Below are 18434 nucleotides of genomic sequence, written 5' to 3' on the forward strand. Positions count from 1 at the left end.
ACACACGAGTGAGCCTACCCTGGAGGCAGAGTGGGAAGGGGATACTTGGAAAGGGGCGGGATGCCAGACAGTGGAGGGTCCTAAATGCATGTTGAAGCCAACAAGCCACCCCAGAGGCTGTGTGAACAGATGGAGGGGGCAGCAGGGAGGATGGCAGTGCTGAAGGGACTGGGAGAACCGACTAGAAAGACACAATTGCGCACACAAGCCCTGTCTGCGGAAGCAGCGGGCCGGGTTGCAGTGTGCTGAGGTCACAGAGTCTTGGGGCAGGCAAGATGGCCTCTCATCTTTGACGACGCTGGGAGTGACTTCAGACATAGGAGGGAAGAGAGCTGTTTGTACCAAACCATTTCATTTTAGGACAGGCCTGGCAGAAACAGTTCATTCAGCCTGCAGTCCATAACTGGCCGCATGAGGATTCTCAGGCAGCCTCTGCCACCCACCATCTCCCCAAAACAGCCGTTCTGTGCCCTTTTCCCTGTGTGACTGACAGAGTTCCCAACTGTTAGAGCTACGGGATGGCTCAGCTACTCCACTGCTGCCCGTCACACAGAAGGGGCACCAACATCCAGAGAGAAGGGATCTACTGAATGTCACCTACATGCTAGGTCACTGGAGCTCTCCCTTGGTGTCACCTTGGGGACAGTTGTAAAGGAAGCCCACAGCTGCTGGGACCCTTAGCTGCACTTGCCTGCAGCCATCTTCAGAACAGTGTCTTTCCTTCAGGAAATGACCTCAGCTGACATGGCTAACTGCAGGTGAACCGCTGTGAATGTAAACCGTGCTCATCATAAACATGCTCTACAGACTCAAAACTGTCCTTCTGTAGCTTCAGGCGACTGAATTTCCCCAGGAGAGGCATCACATATGTAGCTAGACTGCACTCCTTGGGTCCAGACCTCAATTCCCACCGGCCATTTGATCTGGGACAAGTGTCTGGACATTCTTTCAGTCTCATATTCTCCATCTAGGAAACAGGAAATAGTTGTGTCACCTTATAGATCCACAAGAATGTCTAATGCCCAGAAACTGTTCAGTAGAAAGTATGGCTAATGGTAGTGATACTAATATTATTGGATAATGAGAATCCAACAATATTTGATAATTATATAATTATTCAGTATTAATCCAATAATAATATAATGACTGTGGTGGTGATAATGGTTTTGTTGATAGTGATGGTTGTGGTGGTGGTGGTGATGATGGTGGTGGTGAGGATGGTAGTGGTGTTGGTTGTGGTTGGTTGTGGTGCTGATGGTTGTGGTGATGATAGTGGTAATAGTTGTGGTGATGATGGTGGTGGTGAAGGTAACGGTCATCGTGACAGTGGTAAGATAGTGGTGATGTCGGTAAACTTAGTTTTTATTGAGGAGTGTCTAGGATCCTCTGGCTGCAATTAAACCCAGGACCAGGGAGAAGAGATCCCTGACTGACTACCTTGGTGTGAGAGACCAAGTTCTCTCTGTAAAGTGAAGCCATGTGTCTTGATTAAGTAAGCTGGCTGCAGAAACACATACTGATAGACACATTTCCCTGCCCTGGAGGCCTCTCCCAGTCCACTGAAATAGACACCCGAGAAATAGAAAGTTCTGACTACTGCGTGCCCCTCATGTTTTATAGACTGCATAGAAAATATTATCTTTTTGCATACTTAAGAACTTGAGGTTTTGTGTGTGTGCATGTGCGCACACGCATGCAGGCATACATTTGTACATAGACTGTGTATAGGTGTAAGAATGTATATGTTTATGAGCACACATGTACATACAGGCACACCTGTAGAAGCCAGCCATAAACCTTGGGCATTATTCCTCAGGAACCTTTTACTTTTTTGAGACAGGAGCTCACTGATTCTTCTAGAGTGACAGGCCGGCTCCAGGAATCTACCTAACTAGACCTTCCCAGCGCTGAGATGATAAACATGAGCCTCCATTCCCAGCTTACATGGGTTCTGGGAATCAAACCTAGGTTCTCATGCATATACAGCAAGTAATTAACTGGCTGAGCTAGCCCTGGTCATTTGTCTCCATAATTCATGTTTATCTTTGTCTTCTCTACCTACTGTCTTCACTAGAAGACAGGTTTTGGGGGGAGGGGGTCAGGAATGTGTGTTTGGTTCGCTGCTATGTTCAAAATGCTGAAAACAGCACCTCACATACAGTAGGCTCTCAATAAATATTTGCTCAAAGATCAAACACTAAATAGGAAGAATGAATTGCTACTTTTGTTCCCCAGTTCAGACTCGGTTTCCTGGCTTGTTGCCTGGATCCTTCTCAAACAAACAGAGAAGGGTGAGGTGTGGCCCCAAATGCCCAATCTATCTGCTCCACACTGGGATGGAACTGTGAGCAGGAGAGGACAGAGCTCGGCTTGGAGAAGCCATGGCCTTCAGAGGTTCTGATCGCCATCTGCCTGCATCCCTGCTGAGCCCAAGGCTAAAGGCAGAAGAGATGACACTGGACCTGGAGTTTGAGGTCTTGAGTGTGGGATTTAATGAGGAGGGCAGATATGCCCTGAGGCTGTCAGCTGAGAATCCACTGCAGGCAGGCTCTGGGGCTGGAGTGCAGTTGCGTGTCAATGATGGGGACCCCGTCCCAGCCTGCTCTGCTGTCACTGAGGTCATTGAGCAGCAGGATCCTGAGCAGAGCCTCACCTTCACTAGGAACAAATTTGTCTTTACTTTGCCCAAAGGTACAAAGAGGAGTCGGGGTTGTGGGGAAGGAGGGTCCTTGGGACTTCTGCCCTAGACCTCGTCAGAGCCCTGGGAAATCAAAGGGAACTGGGAGAGCCATGGGCAGAGTTCTAGACAGACGTCCAAGCTCTGCCTATGTGACTGTGTGACCTTGGACAAAGTCCCTGCTTCCTTGACTGTAACATGGGGGTGCTGACACTGTTCTCACAGGGGGCAGGGGTGAAGAAGAACTAAAGGGGATGTATGAATTCGAAAGAAGCAAGCCCAAAGCATGTTTAGAGCCAGTCGTAAGCAGTGAACATTATATGGAATAATGCTAGAAGTCCCCTAAGCACCCGCTGGTTATAGGAATGGAGAATGGACAGACCTGGATGGATAGGAGACCCTGGTCTTGCCTTCTGGGGCCTTCCAGACTGGGTGCAAAGAGGCAAAAATCTTAAGTCAAAAATGGCTAAGTGATTTAGAAGATCCAGACTTAGAATGAGAGCTACCCAGGCAGGCTTCCTGGTGGAAGTAGAAGACTATGGTTGGCTAGAAATCAGGCACTGGCCAAACTCTTCCCTGGTCCAGAGTGGTGTCAGGACCCAGAATGGTTCCCATAGGTGTAAGCCTTTCCTTCTTCACTCTGGTGGGCTCACACGAGGCATGGGAAAAGGGAAGGAGCCTTGGGTGAAGCCTGAGAGGGGCTGCCCATAAGAGAAATCTTAGGCAAGCACACTTGGGTTCGGCTCAAAATTTGCCCCAGGGCCCTGGATGTCCTTCTTCCTCCCTGGTAGAAGGACAGAGACCCTGGAGACCATATCCGACCCCATGTTCTCCACCCAGGATTCTGCAAGAATGATGGGCAGAATGACGCACATCTGCGTGTAGAGGCACTGAGGCTGGATGGACCCTCAGGACAGGTGGCCCGGAGGGTGGGTGAGGCTATCTTCCCAATCTACCCACGACCAGATGAGCCCCGAATGAACCTCACAGCCCAGGAGCACGAGGACCTGTACCGCTACTGTGGCAAGCTGGCTCTTCTCCGAGCTAGTGAGGACCCCACAGCCCGCCACTGTGGAGGCCTGACCTACAGTGTCGCCTTCCACGCGCACCGAGCCCCTGGGTCCTCTGTCTCAAGCCGCCTCGTGGAGCCCAGCCAGCCAGAACTACAGGTGGGTACACTTGGGTACCTGCTCAGGACACAGCTGTCTACAGCCATACAGTCCCCGACCTCAATCTCCTACATCCTCAGCAGACTTCCAGGGAGGTCATGAGTGACAAGGCTCATCCAGCTCCAATAGTGACCAGGAAGGGCTTAGCTGGGAACCAGGACCCTGGAGGCATCGGGCTCAGGCGAGGGGTGCTAGCCCTTTTGTGGAAGGTCTCCCACTGTGGCCAAGTTCTGCATCCAGGCCTCATGCCCAGAAGAGAATCCACAGAGCAAGCAAGCAGTGGTTCATTTCACAGGTGGAGAAAACACACCCAGGATTCTGGATTCCACTAAATTTCAACATTTATTGGGAATCTCGGAATGCAGTAGCATGTGGCATCCATGGCTAGGTCAGCCCCTAAGCAGAGTGTCACTAGATACAATATGGTTGGATACAATATGGGTGTCGCCCGCCCGCGGTGCTCAAGGCTGGCAGGACGGCTCTAAAGAGGAAGTGTAGGGCCAGAAAAGGCATTCTCAGGTGTGTCCTTTGGAAGGAGTCTGTTCCTTCTCCTCGTGTATCTATTTACTCCTGGCTGTGTTGGATCCACACAAGGTGGGTGAGGTGTAGGGGTGGCAATTTGAGGCTTAGGGGAGAAGGTTCCAGGATAAGCTAGCAAAGAGAAGGGAATGGTTCAGCTGGCAGAGGGACTAACTGAAGATACTCAAAGGCATAGTCCTCCCGCTCTCTCTCCCTCTGTCTGTGTGTCTGTCTGTCTCTGTCTCTATATGTATCTCTTTCTCTGTCTTGCCCCTGTCTCTCGAGCACAATCTAGGCTGACACTGAGTAGGCCCAGGAGGTAGACTGTGTTGTGGAGAAGCCCAATTGGGGAAGATGTGGGAGGAACTGAAACTCAGAGAGCAGAGGTGGGTATTCAATTCTGAAGGCAAAAAGGGGGGCACAGGAGGGGGGGTCTGTAAAGAGGGGAGTTTAGGTAAAATAAGCAGGAAGCATGTGACAGGGACCCAGGAACAGCTGTTCTTGCCCAGGCCTCCCTAGCCTACTAATGTGGCCCACTCTAATTTCTGTCCATTCATTTCTGAATCAATTAACAGACCTTCCCGACCCTGTCTGTGCTCAGCTCCATTCTGTTCCATTGAGAAATGAGATGGGTAGCCGAGGTGAGTCTGAAAGCTTCCTGTGTCCAGGGCCTAGGGCCCTGCCCCTCTGTCTACCGCTATTATCAAGGGAGGAGGCTCAGAACCCTGGAACAAGCTGTCCCTGCTCTTTGTCCTGACAGCCTGAGCTGCTTGGACAGGGCATTCAGGCTACGCTGTGAAATGGGGGTGAAAGAGGTTGGGACTGCTGGGGGGAGGGGCTGGCGAGATGGCTGCCTCGACCTCGGCAGCTCTAATTTCTGTTATTTAAAGCCATCATCTCTGCGCCACACTCCCTCTTAAAGTGTCAGATGTCTGCTTCTACCAAGACAAGAAAATAGCTTTCAAGGGAGAGGAAAATCGCTCCCCTTAGGTGGGGGTGGGGGGTCAGCAATCACAGCCCTGATGACAGTGCTGGAGCCCACAGACAATGGAGGGTTCCTCATGAACGGTACAGGCTTGTAGTTAGACAGACTCGACCCAGCAGCTCAGCCTACCGAAGGCAGGCTCCTGTCCCTGTTGTCACTTGGTGGCCAGAGGGGCTCAGTATTTCTTTGGACCCGGGGCTAGAACCATAGGGATCCTTATGGTCATGCTGCCTCCCTGCCCCGTGAAGAGGGGCAAGGACGCCAGATAAGAGGATTGCTTAAGGAATGGGGGACTGTGCCAGGGAGAGGGAGGCTTCCCTTGGCTTTCTGGTTGACAGTCCAGGGAACTGGAGAAACACAGGCGAAATAGGAGAAATAGAAGGAGCAACAAAGAATTTCATTTGGGGGTTCCAGAGCAACTTCAGCAAAATTCAGTTCAGGTCTAGGAACAGAAGCTTCAGTTCAAAACCATTTCCTCCAGGAAGTTTTCCAGCATGGATGTCATTGCTTCCAAACTATCCTCAGCCCTGTTGGGACCAGGTGTCTCAACAATCTATTTAATTTAGAACTCTACTTTTATGAGTGTGTGTGTTTTTTTTTCCTTTACATAGCATGTGCCATTTTTCCCGAGACACAACAGACGAAGGTCATGGGGCGAGGGCAATAGAACAATGGGGCGAAGGGCAGACTGACATCTGACTGGGTTGCAGTGACAGGCAGGACTCCGCGTGTGAACAAGACCAGGGCTCAGTGTGAATGTCTGCTGACTGAGTCTGAATCCTTCTGCATCCTGGCCACGGCACACCAGTGCTTGGTTCTAACAGGCTGCACCAAATACAGTTGCTCTGAGCTAATATTTTCACGGAGGTGGGGGCGGTTAGCAGGAGCTGTTCCCATGAATATTTCTAACAGGGACAGTCAGAGACTCAGGATGGAGGTCCTTCGGGGCTGTCCTAACTCACAAAGAAGGACCCTAGGAGCACACAGGCAGAAGCTACCTCAGGTTCTCTGCAGCCACTGGCTGTCACCCTTCCCGGACACAGGGGCATCCTTAGATGCCTGCCCACACCTAGTACTACACCTGGTACTATCCCTGGGGCAGTGATCAGAAAGGAGGTAGGTGGCCTACACAGTGCTAGGCACTGGAGACTCTGGCGGGGGGGGGGGGAGGTAGAAAGTGCAGGCAAGTCTGAGCTCCAACCAATTCCCCAAAATTATGCCTCTCAGATGGGAGAAAAGGAAAAGGACTTCCCTTCCCTCAAAGGCCATCACATCCTGAAAGTTCAGGGACATCTTCCCACAGGCAGGGCTGTTGAAGAGGGCTGTTGAAGTGGGAGATTCCCAGGGATGGAGTTCCTGGAAACATGAGTTTAATTCCTTGCTAGTAGCTCCGGGGGCCACCTTGGGGATGCCTGCCATTGAAAACCTCAATTTCCTCCTGCAAGGCCCTGTGGTTCCCGAGGAATAGGGAGGAGGGTGTGATGGGGGCCCTCACCGCAGTTGTGGCTCCCAGACAATCGCAGTTTTGTTCCGAGGAAATGATTCTGTTTCCCTGGAGACTTTTAAAAGACGCTTTCAATTTTTTTTTATTTCTTCCATTTAAAACACCTTTTTATTTTATTATTATTATTATTTGCCCCGGAGAAACAGAGAAAGGAAGAAAGAAGAAAACTAATAAAGCAATCACCAAATGCTAAACACCTGGCTGTAAGCCTGTGGATTCTGACGGTGGCTCCAGCACTAACAAGCTGGGGGCTTTTGTTAAGGGGAAGTGGAGGAGAACCGAGCAGCCAGCGGAGTGGCTTGCCTAACCTCACCTCTACCCTCTGTTCCCCACACCTAGGTGGGGCCGCCTTTCCTTTCCCTTTGTTCCCTCCCTCTCCTCGCCCCCTCCCCCATTCAGCCTGCTTGTTCCTAGTCCTGATTCTGGCTTAGAGCTGCAGGCCAACACTTTTGCTACCCCAGGAACCCTCCAGCTTCAGGCCAGAGCCCTGCCAGTCTTCGCTCTCCGTCTCTGAGCCACTTTTAAATTCATTATGCCTTTTATTGCTGGCTATTGCCTGTGCTTTTCCCATTGCCCTGGAGACTGGAGTGGTTCAAGCGGGAGAGGCACGCGATGTGGATTTCATTAACTCCACTCTTTACTGCCCATTCACTCTCAGGGGGCTGGCCTGGAAGGGTGGGGAGGGAGACCTGGGCACCTCCTTGTTCGCGCCCCTGTCCTGTCCCTCAGTGTCAGCCCACTTTCCACCTGCCACGCTCCTGGTAGACAGGAGTGCTGTGGCCCATTTCACAGGTTTGGGAAAACAATGCCGAGACTACAAAAAGAGCCAGAGGAGGTCCAGCAGGAGAGAGCAGGTTAGAACTGGACTGCCAGTCCCTTGCCTGGCTGATGCGGCTGCCCTGGACTAGGATCCCAAAGTTGGCCCTTCTCTGCCTCTTCTGCCTCCATCAAATCTGCGGGCTGCAGCAAGGCGGCTCTTTCTTGCAAATGAGGCAGTTTTATGGGCTTTAGAAAAACACTCCAATTGTTCCCTCAATTACCCTGGAGCAGATTGAATATATTAATCTCTCTCTTAACTCGAGTTAGAGACTCAGCTGCCACCCCTCCCCCCTCAACCACCAGCGTCCTTCGACAGGCACGTGCCAGGGATTGACTCCCAGCCCCCACCTTCCTGGGCCTGGGGCCCCAAGCAGGTCAGTTTTGGTCCTGACAAATGCTTCTCTCTCTCTCTCTCTCTCTCTCTCTCTCTCTCTCTCTCTCTCTCACACACACACACACACACACACACACACACACACACACACACACACACGAAACCCTGTTTTACATTCTCTATCAATTTCCATTGATTTTTTTTTCCTCCTCTGCCATTATTTGAAAGCACTTTTTTCTTAAGTAAACGTGATCAGGGGACTTCCACCCTCCCACCCGTCTTACCACGTAGGGACTGGGCGGGGTCTGAGGCGCTCCCCTCCAGCTCCCGTGACAAGTGCCTCCAGCTTAAACACACTCTGCCCCAGGCAGCTGAGACCTGCTAAAAGCTACCTGAGGTTTCCCTTTGTAGCTCGATTTTCTTTTATTTCCGAGGAACAAAGACACTGTCAAGGCGTGCTCAGAGAGTGCTGTCACCCACAGGGAGGAGTGTAGCCTGTCACTATGGTAGTGAGCTGCGGCTGGCAGAGGAGCAGAGTAGCCAGTCCTGGCCCTGGGGAGGATGGGGCAGAAAGCACCTCCAATCCCTCCCCCAACACACACACACACACACACACACAAAGGGGAGGAGCCAGTGTCTGACTCTTCCCATGACGGTTGGCCACCTGCAATGAAATATTTCCTATTCAAAGAATCCTCTAGGGAGGACCAAGGGGTCCCACCCAGAGTGGTTATCCCGGATGAGACTCAAAGACACATCAGTTGTAGGGGCCCCCGTATTTATGTCCCCACACAAGCCTGTGCCTCTGCCTCCACCCTGCCTGATCATCAAGCTGTCTCTGTAGGCCTGGAGTCCTGCATTGGAGGCCCCCATCTGTCAGGTGAGTGGACAGAGCAGTCAGTTTTCCATGACAGGAAGGCATGTGGGTCAGGATGACCTGGTTTATCTAGCAGCATCTTGACCTTGTACAAGTTACAGGACTTTCTCAGCCTCCACTTCCCCACCTGTGAAATGGGTGCGAACAACTCCTGTGTCTGCTATTGCTGGGAAGCTGTAAGTGATACTGAAGTAGCATACAATCCAGTACACCAAGCAGAGGCATTTTAATGAAAACTTGCTGTTCCACTAAGGACCTCGCGGGGAAATCTGGGTTGAACAAGCAGATAGTACAGGCTTCCATTGCCACACCTAGAAAACAAGGTAACTCCTTCTAGCCAGGTCAGTCTCCCCAAAGAGGGATGCTATGAACTTGTGAGTCTCACAATTCCTGGGTCAGAAACAAGACTGCAGGGTGGGGAGGGCCAGTCTGGGTGCTAGTCTGGGAACTAGCTCCCTTAGCAGATTTTTGTGAGGGAACAGAGCAGAGCAGATGGCCCTGCTGGCCCGCCTCCTCGCAGCCTCTCCCCTCTCCCACCAACAAGGACTGGTGCTGACTCACACCTCCTGGATGCCAGAGAGAGGGAGAGGGAGAGAGAGAGAGAGAGAGGGAGAGAGAGAGAGAGAGAGAGAGAGAGAGAGAGAGAGAGAGAGAGAGAGAGAGAGAGAGAGAGATATGATTTGGGGGAGATTGAGAGGAAGGGGGTACCTGCTTCTGAACTCCTCTTAAGCAGCAACTCTAGGGAAGTGTGGGCCCGCCTGTCATCTCCCCCAGTCACTTTCACAGATGTTTAGGCTCACAGGAACACACATACATGCACACAGTGTTTACATGTATGCAAAAACACACCTCATCTCTTACAGAGACAAGTTTACAAGAAGCACACACATGGAAAGCACACACACATGCCTCCACATCTAGACCCATACCTCCTGGCCTCATCTCTGTACAAATTCCCCCAAACAATCCCTCCCCAGTGACTAAGAGACTTGGGGGCATGACATGTGTGATGTATGAGGTGAGATTAAAGCGCTGTGTGAAACTGGTATTTAATATGACTCTGACAGAGATGGGGGCAGGCAACAAGGAAACAAGGAAAGCCTGGCTGCGTTGGACTCAGTGAGGGTTGGCCTCCCAGGCAGGGGTCAGTACTGCCACCCTCAGCCTAGGTGGGGTTTGCAAAGTCTCAGGGTCAGTAGAGGCCCAGGCCAGCAGAGAACAGTCCTTTTCCAGGATAAATGGAGCATGCATATGGGTGCCCCTCCTCCATTTGGCTTCTACAGCCTGCCTTGGGTTACTGTGGTCCAACCTTATTTGACAGAAGGAGATATTCATTCATCCACCCACCCATCCATCCATCCATCCATCCATCCACCCATCCATCATTCTTTCCTTCTCCCAAGGAGCAGACTAAGTTATAACTCAGAAGGAGGACCACTGACCTCCTTGGGCCTCATAATCCTCACCGAACAATAGGTACTGTGGTACCTGTCGATGAGAAGGGTGTGTGGCTTGGACAGTGGAAAGCCCTCCTTACAGACATCAGGGAGATAGTCGAGCCTTGCCTCAAGGACAGATAGGGCAGAAGAGAGAGGGTTCTAACTGAATGCTCAGAAAAAGCACAATGTCGAGGCAGGATATGGAGCTGGGCAGGGGATTAGCTGATAGGGCGAAATCAGGAAACAACTACAGGGATGCTAAGGGGATGAAGAGGAGGCGGCATCTCCATGGGCTCTGGGATTTCTGTCTTGGAGGCTACTCTGAGACAAACTGACAAAGGCAGAACTCATACTTCACTGGGATCCACCAAGCCCATTAGAGCAATGGTTCTCAACCTTCCTTATGCTGTGACCCTTTAATACAGTTCTTCATGTAGTAGGTGACTCCAACCATAAAATTATTTTGTTGCTACTTCATAACTATAATTTTGCTACTGTTATGAATCATAATGTGAATATCTGACCTGCAGAATATCTGATATGCGACCCCCATCAAAGCATTCAATCCAAGGGGTTGCAACCCACAGGTTGAGAACCCCTGCGTTAGCGCATCACCTTGGTCTTAGAAAGTGGGTAGGGTGGCCTTGACAGCATTCACTTTCTGTAGTGGGGAGCTAAGCCCCGGAGGAGGCAAGGTCCCGCAGAGTCAGCAGCAAAGGCCAAGCTGGAATCCTGCTCTTCACAGCGTGTTCCAGACTTTCTGCTCTAGCAGTTAGCACCAGGGGAGGGGTGAGGTGATGATCAGCTACACCCATGCCCAGGCAGACTCACAATTTGCAAGCTCTTCCTCAGTCCTCTAGAAGGGGGCCCTAATGCTTCACTTTCTTGGCCCCTGGGACAGGATCATGAGGAAGTAGTTTGTTCCTGATGGCATCATATGATATGATATGATATGATATGATATGATATGATATGAGTGATATGATATATGATACTATACGATATATCATACCAAAAGCAGCTAAAACAGGTTACCCAGAGTTCAGCTGACCCGCACAGTGAGGGGCACTGAGTGGTTTGAGAGCAAAGTTGGGGTTGTCAGTGTGCAGAGTTCAGGACCAACCTTGGGGCTCACTAGAACTGGCTCAATGAGACTTAGTAGAAACGTGCATAAAAATTCCCAGCACATGAGTATGCCCTCCGATATGCTGCCTGAAGAACGTTGGTGTGTTTACACCAACAAAGGCCCACTGCCAGACTTTAGAGTCAGGCTTGAGTTCCGATTCACTGCCCCCTACTGTTCCTAGCGAGTCACGCCACTTCCTGACTGTTTCCTCATCTGTAGAAGGGCCACAATGACTCCCTCACAAGATAGTTGTAAAATTCAAGTGACATGCTGGCTTCCCTGCAGTCCAGGAAGGCTTCTTGGAGGAAACAGGCGCTCCTAAACTCCTCAAAAAATAGACAATTTGGAAGATCGCCTGGATTCAGCCCTGAAGGCTGCCACCTACAGGAGGAAGGCTTTGCTGATCCCTGATTCTGAGCCAGGTCTGGCCTCTAGGAACTCTCAGGAAGACAAGAGCAGCATAGTGAGATTACAAAGCTATCTGGTACAGGAGGGGACACAAACTGGCTCCCTCTGGGAAAGTTAAAGAAACATAAGAGAAGATGATACTGTTGCCCTTAGTGTCCTGAGAATTGGTTCCAAGGACCCCTCAAAAGTCCAAATCTGTAGATGCCCAAGTTCTTTATATAAAATGGCATGGTGTTTGCCTAGAACCTATACAATCTTTCTGTCATCATAATCATCACCATCATCATCATCATCATCATTATTAAGAGATAAGGTCTTACTAGACATCCCAGACTGGCCTCAACCTTGTGATCCTCCTGTCTCTGCCTCCTAATTGTTTGGGTTACAGGAGTATGTAGCTGCACTTGGTTTTTTTCTCTACACTTTAATTCATCTCTAGATTTCCTATAGTACCTAACGCAATGCAGGTACAATGTAGAGAGTTGTACTGTGTCGTTTGGAGACTCAAAACTTCTATACATCCAGTTCAGATGCAACTTTCTTGTATTGTTCTCAAGGAGCCAGAGATCAAAACCAGTCCTCAAGTATACCAAGCATACCAACCCTAGAAACTCTTTTTTTCCAAAGGTATTTAATATATTTTAAAATATATAATTAAATAATATACATTTAATGTATTTTTAATCCAAAGATAATTGAATCAGTGGACATAGAACCCATATATATGGAGGCAGACTGCTCTGAGTCAGGTCAGTAAAGCAGGAAAGGAGGTAATGAAAGTTCTAGTTCTGCCAGCCTTCAGCTGTGGGGCTTCACCTGTGCTACAACCCCATTCCCGGGGCCATAAGGACTGGGGAAAGACATCCTGCCAGTAGAGCAGACCAGCTGTGAAGCACACAGGAGCACACAGCAAGAGCTCAGGAAGCTAGGATCCTGAGACAAGGCTGGAGGCTATAGCCTAGGCAGAGGACAGCAGGGCAAAGATGTGGGGCTTGGGAGATAGTGGTTTCTCTGGGGGACTTGGAGACTCCTGGGGAGGTGGTAAGCTGGGGGCAATGAGGGCCTAGTCATGGCGTCCCCCCTCCCCCCCTCAGAAAGCCTGCCGCAAGTCATTGCAGGCAGAATGGTGCTGAGACTCTCGGGTGAGCGTGGCGAGCGCGGATATTATTTTAATCTTCCTCTTAGAACATAATTGCTTTCTGTCTCCTGGTGTTCCTGAAGAGACTTCCCTCCCAGAGAGATGGCTTTCTAGGCTCCTCTCTCTGCCAGGAGACAAGACAGCTGGGCCAGCCCCATGCTGCATTAACACACTGCAAATGTGATTTCATGGCTTCAAATGAGATTAGGGCCAAAGGCTCTGCTCTCTAGTGGAGGCTGCAGGCAACATGGGCAGGAGTAGCCAGTACTGAGCTGGAGGTCCGAGAGAGAGAGAGCCAGTCCAGGCCCAGGCTGCCTGACTTAGCAGCTCCCTGTAACTGGAGCTCCTCAGACCTTCTGTTATTATCCTGACTGCAGTGCCAGCCTTAAAATTGTCCTGAGGTGGGTACTCTGCGCTTTAACACCCCACTATTTCCAGGTCACCTATATTTAGCACTTCAGTAAGGGAGGATGAACACAAATTCTTCAGCGTGGCTTCAATATTCTCAACCTCCTCCTCCTCTTCCTCCTTTTCCTTTCCCTCCACCCCTTCCTTTTCCTCCTCCTCCTCTTAACATGGAACTCAGCCTAGGCTTAAGCATGCCGTATAGCCAAGGATGACTTTGAACTTCTTATCCTCCTTGGCTCTACCTCCTACGTGCTGGGATTACAGTCATGTGTCACCATACCCAGTTTTATGCAGTGCTGGGAACAGCATTGTAAAGGCTAAGTGAACACTCTACCAATTGAACTATATTCTGAGCCCTAATTCTCTTGTCTTTAAAATGAGAACTACAGAACCAGGCATGGCGGCACACACCTGTAATCCCAGCACTCAGAGAGCAAAGGCAATAGAAGCACCACAAGTTCAAGGCCAGCCTGGACTATATAGGGAGTTCTAGGCCAGCCAGGGCTACATAGCAAAGACTTGTCTCAAAACAACAGTAAACCAATAGGAACTATAGAGAGGATTAATCTATACAAAGTGCATAGAACTATTCTGTGACCTTCTAGGTATCCACTAAATGGTAGTCATTTTTCTGAGATTTGCAGATGCTATCTATCCACTCCTGTGGGGAGAGAGGCACCAAAGGATACCACACTAGAGAAACAGACATCATTCTCCCAGGCTAACGCAAAAGAGGGGAGAAAAGTCTTCAATGCTGACGTCACTCCTCACTCACCAAGCACCTACCCAATACAGACTTTGGGTCATGAGCTCTGTAGGGCAGGTTTATGGGTTGCAGGTATGTGGGAAAGGGCGTGGGGTCAGGTTTCAGGGAAGAATTGGTGGTGGATAACTGTCTGCGACTTCAGCTGGGGAAGGACTACCAGACAGACAGAGCAGTATATATATATATATATATATATATATATATATATATATATATATATATATATATATTCCCCAAGGCTGAAGAGACCATTGCCTGCTCAGGGGTGCCTGGAGGATAGGTATGAAATAGTACTGGACAGAGGAGAGGAGGATATTCTCAGGGCATACAGGCCAGACTGGTGGAAGAGGTGAGGCTGAACGGACACAGAAACATGCCGAATACTGGCCGACCCACAGCCTTCCGCTGATCAGACGCCCCCACCTTGGCCGGGCACCTGCCACCTCTGCCCCTTCCTAATGGAAGGCAATAGTGGGTAGCTTTCTCGCTTACCCTTTATTCAATCGCTTGTTAACGAGTTATCGATTCTCTTCAAAGAAAAATGTTCAAAAGCCACGCTGCATCTTTAGCAAAGTGATTTATGAGTTGGCAGTGGGACCTGAGCTGCCTTAGATGGGCGCTCTGGTTACTCAACACTGAGAAGAATCTTCCAATAGGGCAATCAATCAACCTGCCTGCTAAGCAGATGGAAGCCCCCAACGTGAATACCACTCTCTTTGAGGTCAGCCCTGTATTTGCTGGAGACAAAGCCAGGGCCGTGGGTGCTCTCCATCACACAAACTGGTAGACATGAGAGGGAACCCTTCTCTGGGCTGCCCAGTTCCTCCTGGCCCCCGTTGTCTTGTCTAACACTCTCTGTCCCTCTGCGTGGAGTCAACCAGCACAGCTACTTAGCTGATGAGGACACTGGGGTTGCTAAGTTCAAAGTGACTACAGAAAACCAGGGCTAAAGGTGGGCCCCACAGATTCCAAGATGTCGTGTATTTTGTGGCTAACATCTCTCCTGCTTACTTGCTGGTGTTTGGTCTAATTGTCCTGGGGTCTAGCGGCCACTGGAACAAGGGACCACAAGACTCAGTCATAGAAACTATCACAGAAATGGCCTGGACCAAGACATGAACACACCAGTTCAACCCAGTTACCATTTTTTTTTTTTTTTGGTTTTTCGAGACAGGGTTTCTCTGTGGTTTTGGAGCCTGTCCTGGAACTAGCTCTTGTAGACCAGGCTGGTCTCGAACTCACAGAGATCCGCCTGCCTCTGCCTCCCAAGTGCTGGGATTAAAGGCGTGCGCCACCACCGCCCGGCTCCCAGTTACCATTTACTGAGGTTTCCTTTGCATACTGAGAAACTGACAGGAGACAGGAGTAGCCTCCTTGGCCCTCCACTGCTAACTGTGGCCAGCATGGCCAATAGGTCTTGTCACGCAACCTGCATCCACAGGGCTTGACCAAAAATGGACCAGGGCTGCATTAATACTACTGGCCACAGCTCAGATGTCCTGAGCCTCCCAGCTGGAGGCAGGGACAAGGTATCTGTTAGCGTTGGGTAGCAGTGGCCGCCTTCAGATGCCATGCCACTATTCAGGTGAGCCTCCAAGACATGCCAGCTTGATCCTCTGTGATGCCAGTAGCTGTACAGTCACTGAGCCATCTGTTTGTCCATTCAAAAGGTCAATAGCAGAGGGCTTGCCTACCATAACCCAGGGTCAATCCCCAGCACACAACAATAACAACAAAAACAACCCACAGACATTCGTGTCTGGTCTTAACCCTGTCCATGTTATCCTGAAAGAGAAGTAAGGAAAATGCAAACTCCTTCTCCCAAATGGAAGGGAGAGGCCGCCAGGCTTGCTGACCATGCTCACAGACTTCCCAACCAGCAGCCCTGGATTCAAATTCCAGCCCGTCGGTTTCCTCAGAGCACCTGCTCCTCATTTGACGAAGAGAAGGACAAAGGTTGTTTCTGAAGATCATACTGTGAGGCTTAACTGAGGCAGTCACATAAAGAAGCTGGCAAGAGCCCCCACTCAGTATGTGTTCGTTAAATGCTGGGGTGTACAAAGGTGCCAGGGAGAGGATGATGACAAGGTAATTAGAGGATGTCAGGGACGAGCACAGGCCTACAGGAATGGTTCACGTAGCAGCTGCCTCAGGTTTAAGAGGAACTAGAAGGAGGTGTCATATCAAGCAACCTCGTGACCCCAGGATTGATGGGCAAGAGTTAGGAACATGAACTCAGCCCAAAGGGCAGCTTCCCAGGACAGCAGCCTGGGTGCCCTTGGATGCCTGGATGAAGTTCCCCAGATCCCTGCAGGCACCTCGGGGAAGCCCAGCGTGGTTATGGCCAAGGATCACCTACTGAAGCACAGAGCAGAGTGGAAAAAGAAGAAAAGATCTGGGGTGCAAATGAGAGGCACCTCAGTTCCAGGCCAGATGTGGGTTTTTTCCATTGTATCAGGGCCTCAGTCACTGGCTGGGACGGCCAGCGAGTTCAGGATCTACCTACCACTGTCTCCCAGTGCTGATTCCAGATGCACGCAGCCATGCCCTGATTTTCACATAGGTGCTAGGGATCTCAACCCAGGTCCTCATGCTTACAAGGCAAGCACTTTACCAACTGAGCCATCTCCCCAACCCTGTGTTTATTAGCAGGCAGAAGAAAGACTCTACCCAGAGGCCAGAAGGCTACTGATTCAAGAGAATTATTTTTTATTCTCTTTATTGCCGCTTCTCTGAGAACAGTGATTGGGTCTCTAAGCTGTGAGAGGAACTACAAGGGACTGAGAGCCAGTATCGGGCGACAGGAACAGGAAAGCAAGGACAGGGACACCAGGTAGCTCTGAGGAAGGACAGGATGGCTTCTGACTCCATCCTGCTGCAGTGGATCTGTGTGACTGATTCTGTCCTGTGATGTCATACAGTGTTGCCTAGGTGATCAGGCTGAATGGGAAACTCTGTACTGTCCCAGGACTGGGCAGAGCAAGGATCACCCCACTTCACCCTCCTGAGGGTGCCAGGAATCAATTCCCTAACTTCCTGCTTAGCTGGCCATGGCCCAAATACCCCCAAGCACCTCCACCCACAAAATCTCTCACTTCTGAGAGATATCCAGATTGCATACACCCACTCATATTTCCCCTACCCAGTCCAGACCCCAAAGTCAGTGTATGGCACCCATGGGACCACGCTAACCGACAGAGACTCAAGGCACCTGGGTCAGCTGCCAAGCCCTGGTGCTGATGCTAACCCCCAAGACCGTTAAGTGAGCGCTCCTGCCCCCAAGAGGATGGGACGGCAAAAGACAAAGGTGAGGCTGGGCCAGCGGCTGTCACAGCTGTGTGAGCTTGTCCTTGTTCTCCCATGGTGACAAAGGTGCTCTTTCTCTGGACTTCAGTCACTGCTGTAAAGAGCTGTGGTTTAGATATCCTGTTCTCTGAGACTCTCAGAGAGGAAACGCAGTGTTCCCAAAGGTGGTTGCTACCTCGGCATGCTCTTGTCTGCAAGCCCACTAATGTTGCCCACTGGTCACCATACAATCCTTGGTTGTATGGCTCTCTCTTCTCTTGCCTCATCCTTGCCTTTATCTTGAACACAGATCTGGACTTTCTGCAAAGAAGGGATGGAGGGGCAGCCTGTTTTGACCACTGATGTATCCCCCGGCACTCAGATAGTGCACAGGAGAGAGAAGTGCTCGATGAAGATTTGTGGAAGAAAACAAGAACCTATGGAGATGGGACCAGAGCCCTGAAACGCTCCTTGTATTTTGAGTCAGGGTCTCTCACTGAACCTGGAGCTCACTGATTGGCTAAACTGGCTGGCCAATGAGCTCCGGAGAACTAGGATGCCTTTCTATAGCCCCACCCCCAACCCTATCAGTGCTGGGATCATGGAGTCAGGCTGCCATGTGCCCAGCTTTTACGTGGGTGCTAGGATCTGAATTCTGCTCCTCGTGTTTGTTTTCAGGTTTTGTTGATTATTACCATGTATCTAGTGCTCAGAAGAATGCCTTCTATGTAGTGGGTGCTCAATGAGGTTGTGCTAGCGGACCCTTCACCCCCCAGCCATGCCGAGCCAGCTTGCTCATTTTACTTCTTTTCCCATTGCTCAGCTCATCGCTTTTTTTAAAACTGGAGTAATATTTCTAAATTTCAGTGCTCTTTGTTTGTTAGAAATATTGTTTTATTTATGCAGCTGTCTCTCCATCTTTTTTTTCTTTTCCTTTGCTTTCTGGTACAAGATGTCACTATGTGGTCTTAGCTGGCTCA

At 50.3% G+C, this 18434-nt stretch overlaps 1 protein-coding gene across 1 annotated transcript in view; it reads left to right on the forward strand.

Moving 5' to 3' along the window:
- Positions 1 to 2381: 2381 nt before the first annotated feature.
- Ccdc33 (coiled-coil domain containing 33) overlaps positions 2382 to 18434 on the forward strand; it is a 99112-nt gene continuing 83059 nt past the window's right edge. Inside the window, 4 exon segments of the mRNA XM_075967777.1 lie at positions 2382 to 2691; positions 3518 to 3846; positions 3930 to 3960; positions 3963 to 4027. Coding sequence (XP_075823892.1) covers positions 2382 to 2691; positions 3518 to 3846; positions 3930 to 3960; positions 3963 to 4027 — 735 coding nt within the window.

The sequence above is a fragment of the Microtus pennsylvanicus genome, chromosome 3 (assembly GCF_037038515.1).
Source record: "Microtus pennsylvanicus isolate mMicPen1 chromosome 3, mMicPen1.hap1, whole genome shotgun sequence".
Taxonomy (NCBI): domain Eukaryota; kingdom Metazoa; phylum Chordata; class Mammalia; order Rodentia; family Cricetidae; genus Microtus; species Microtus pennsylvanicus.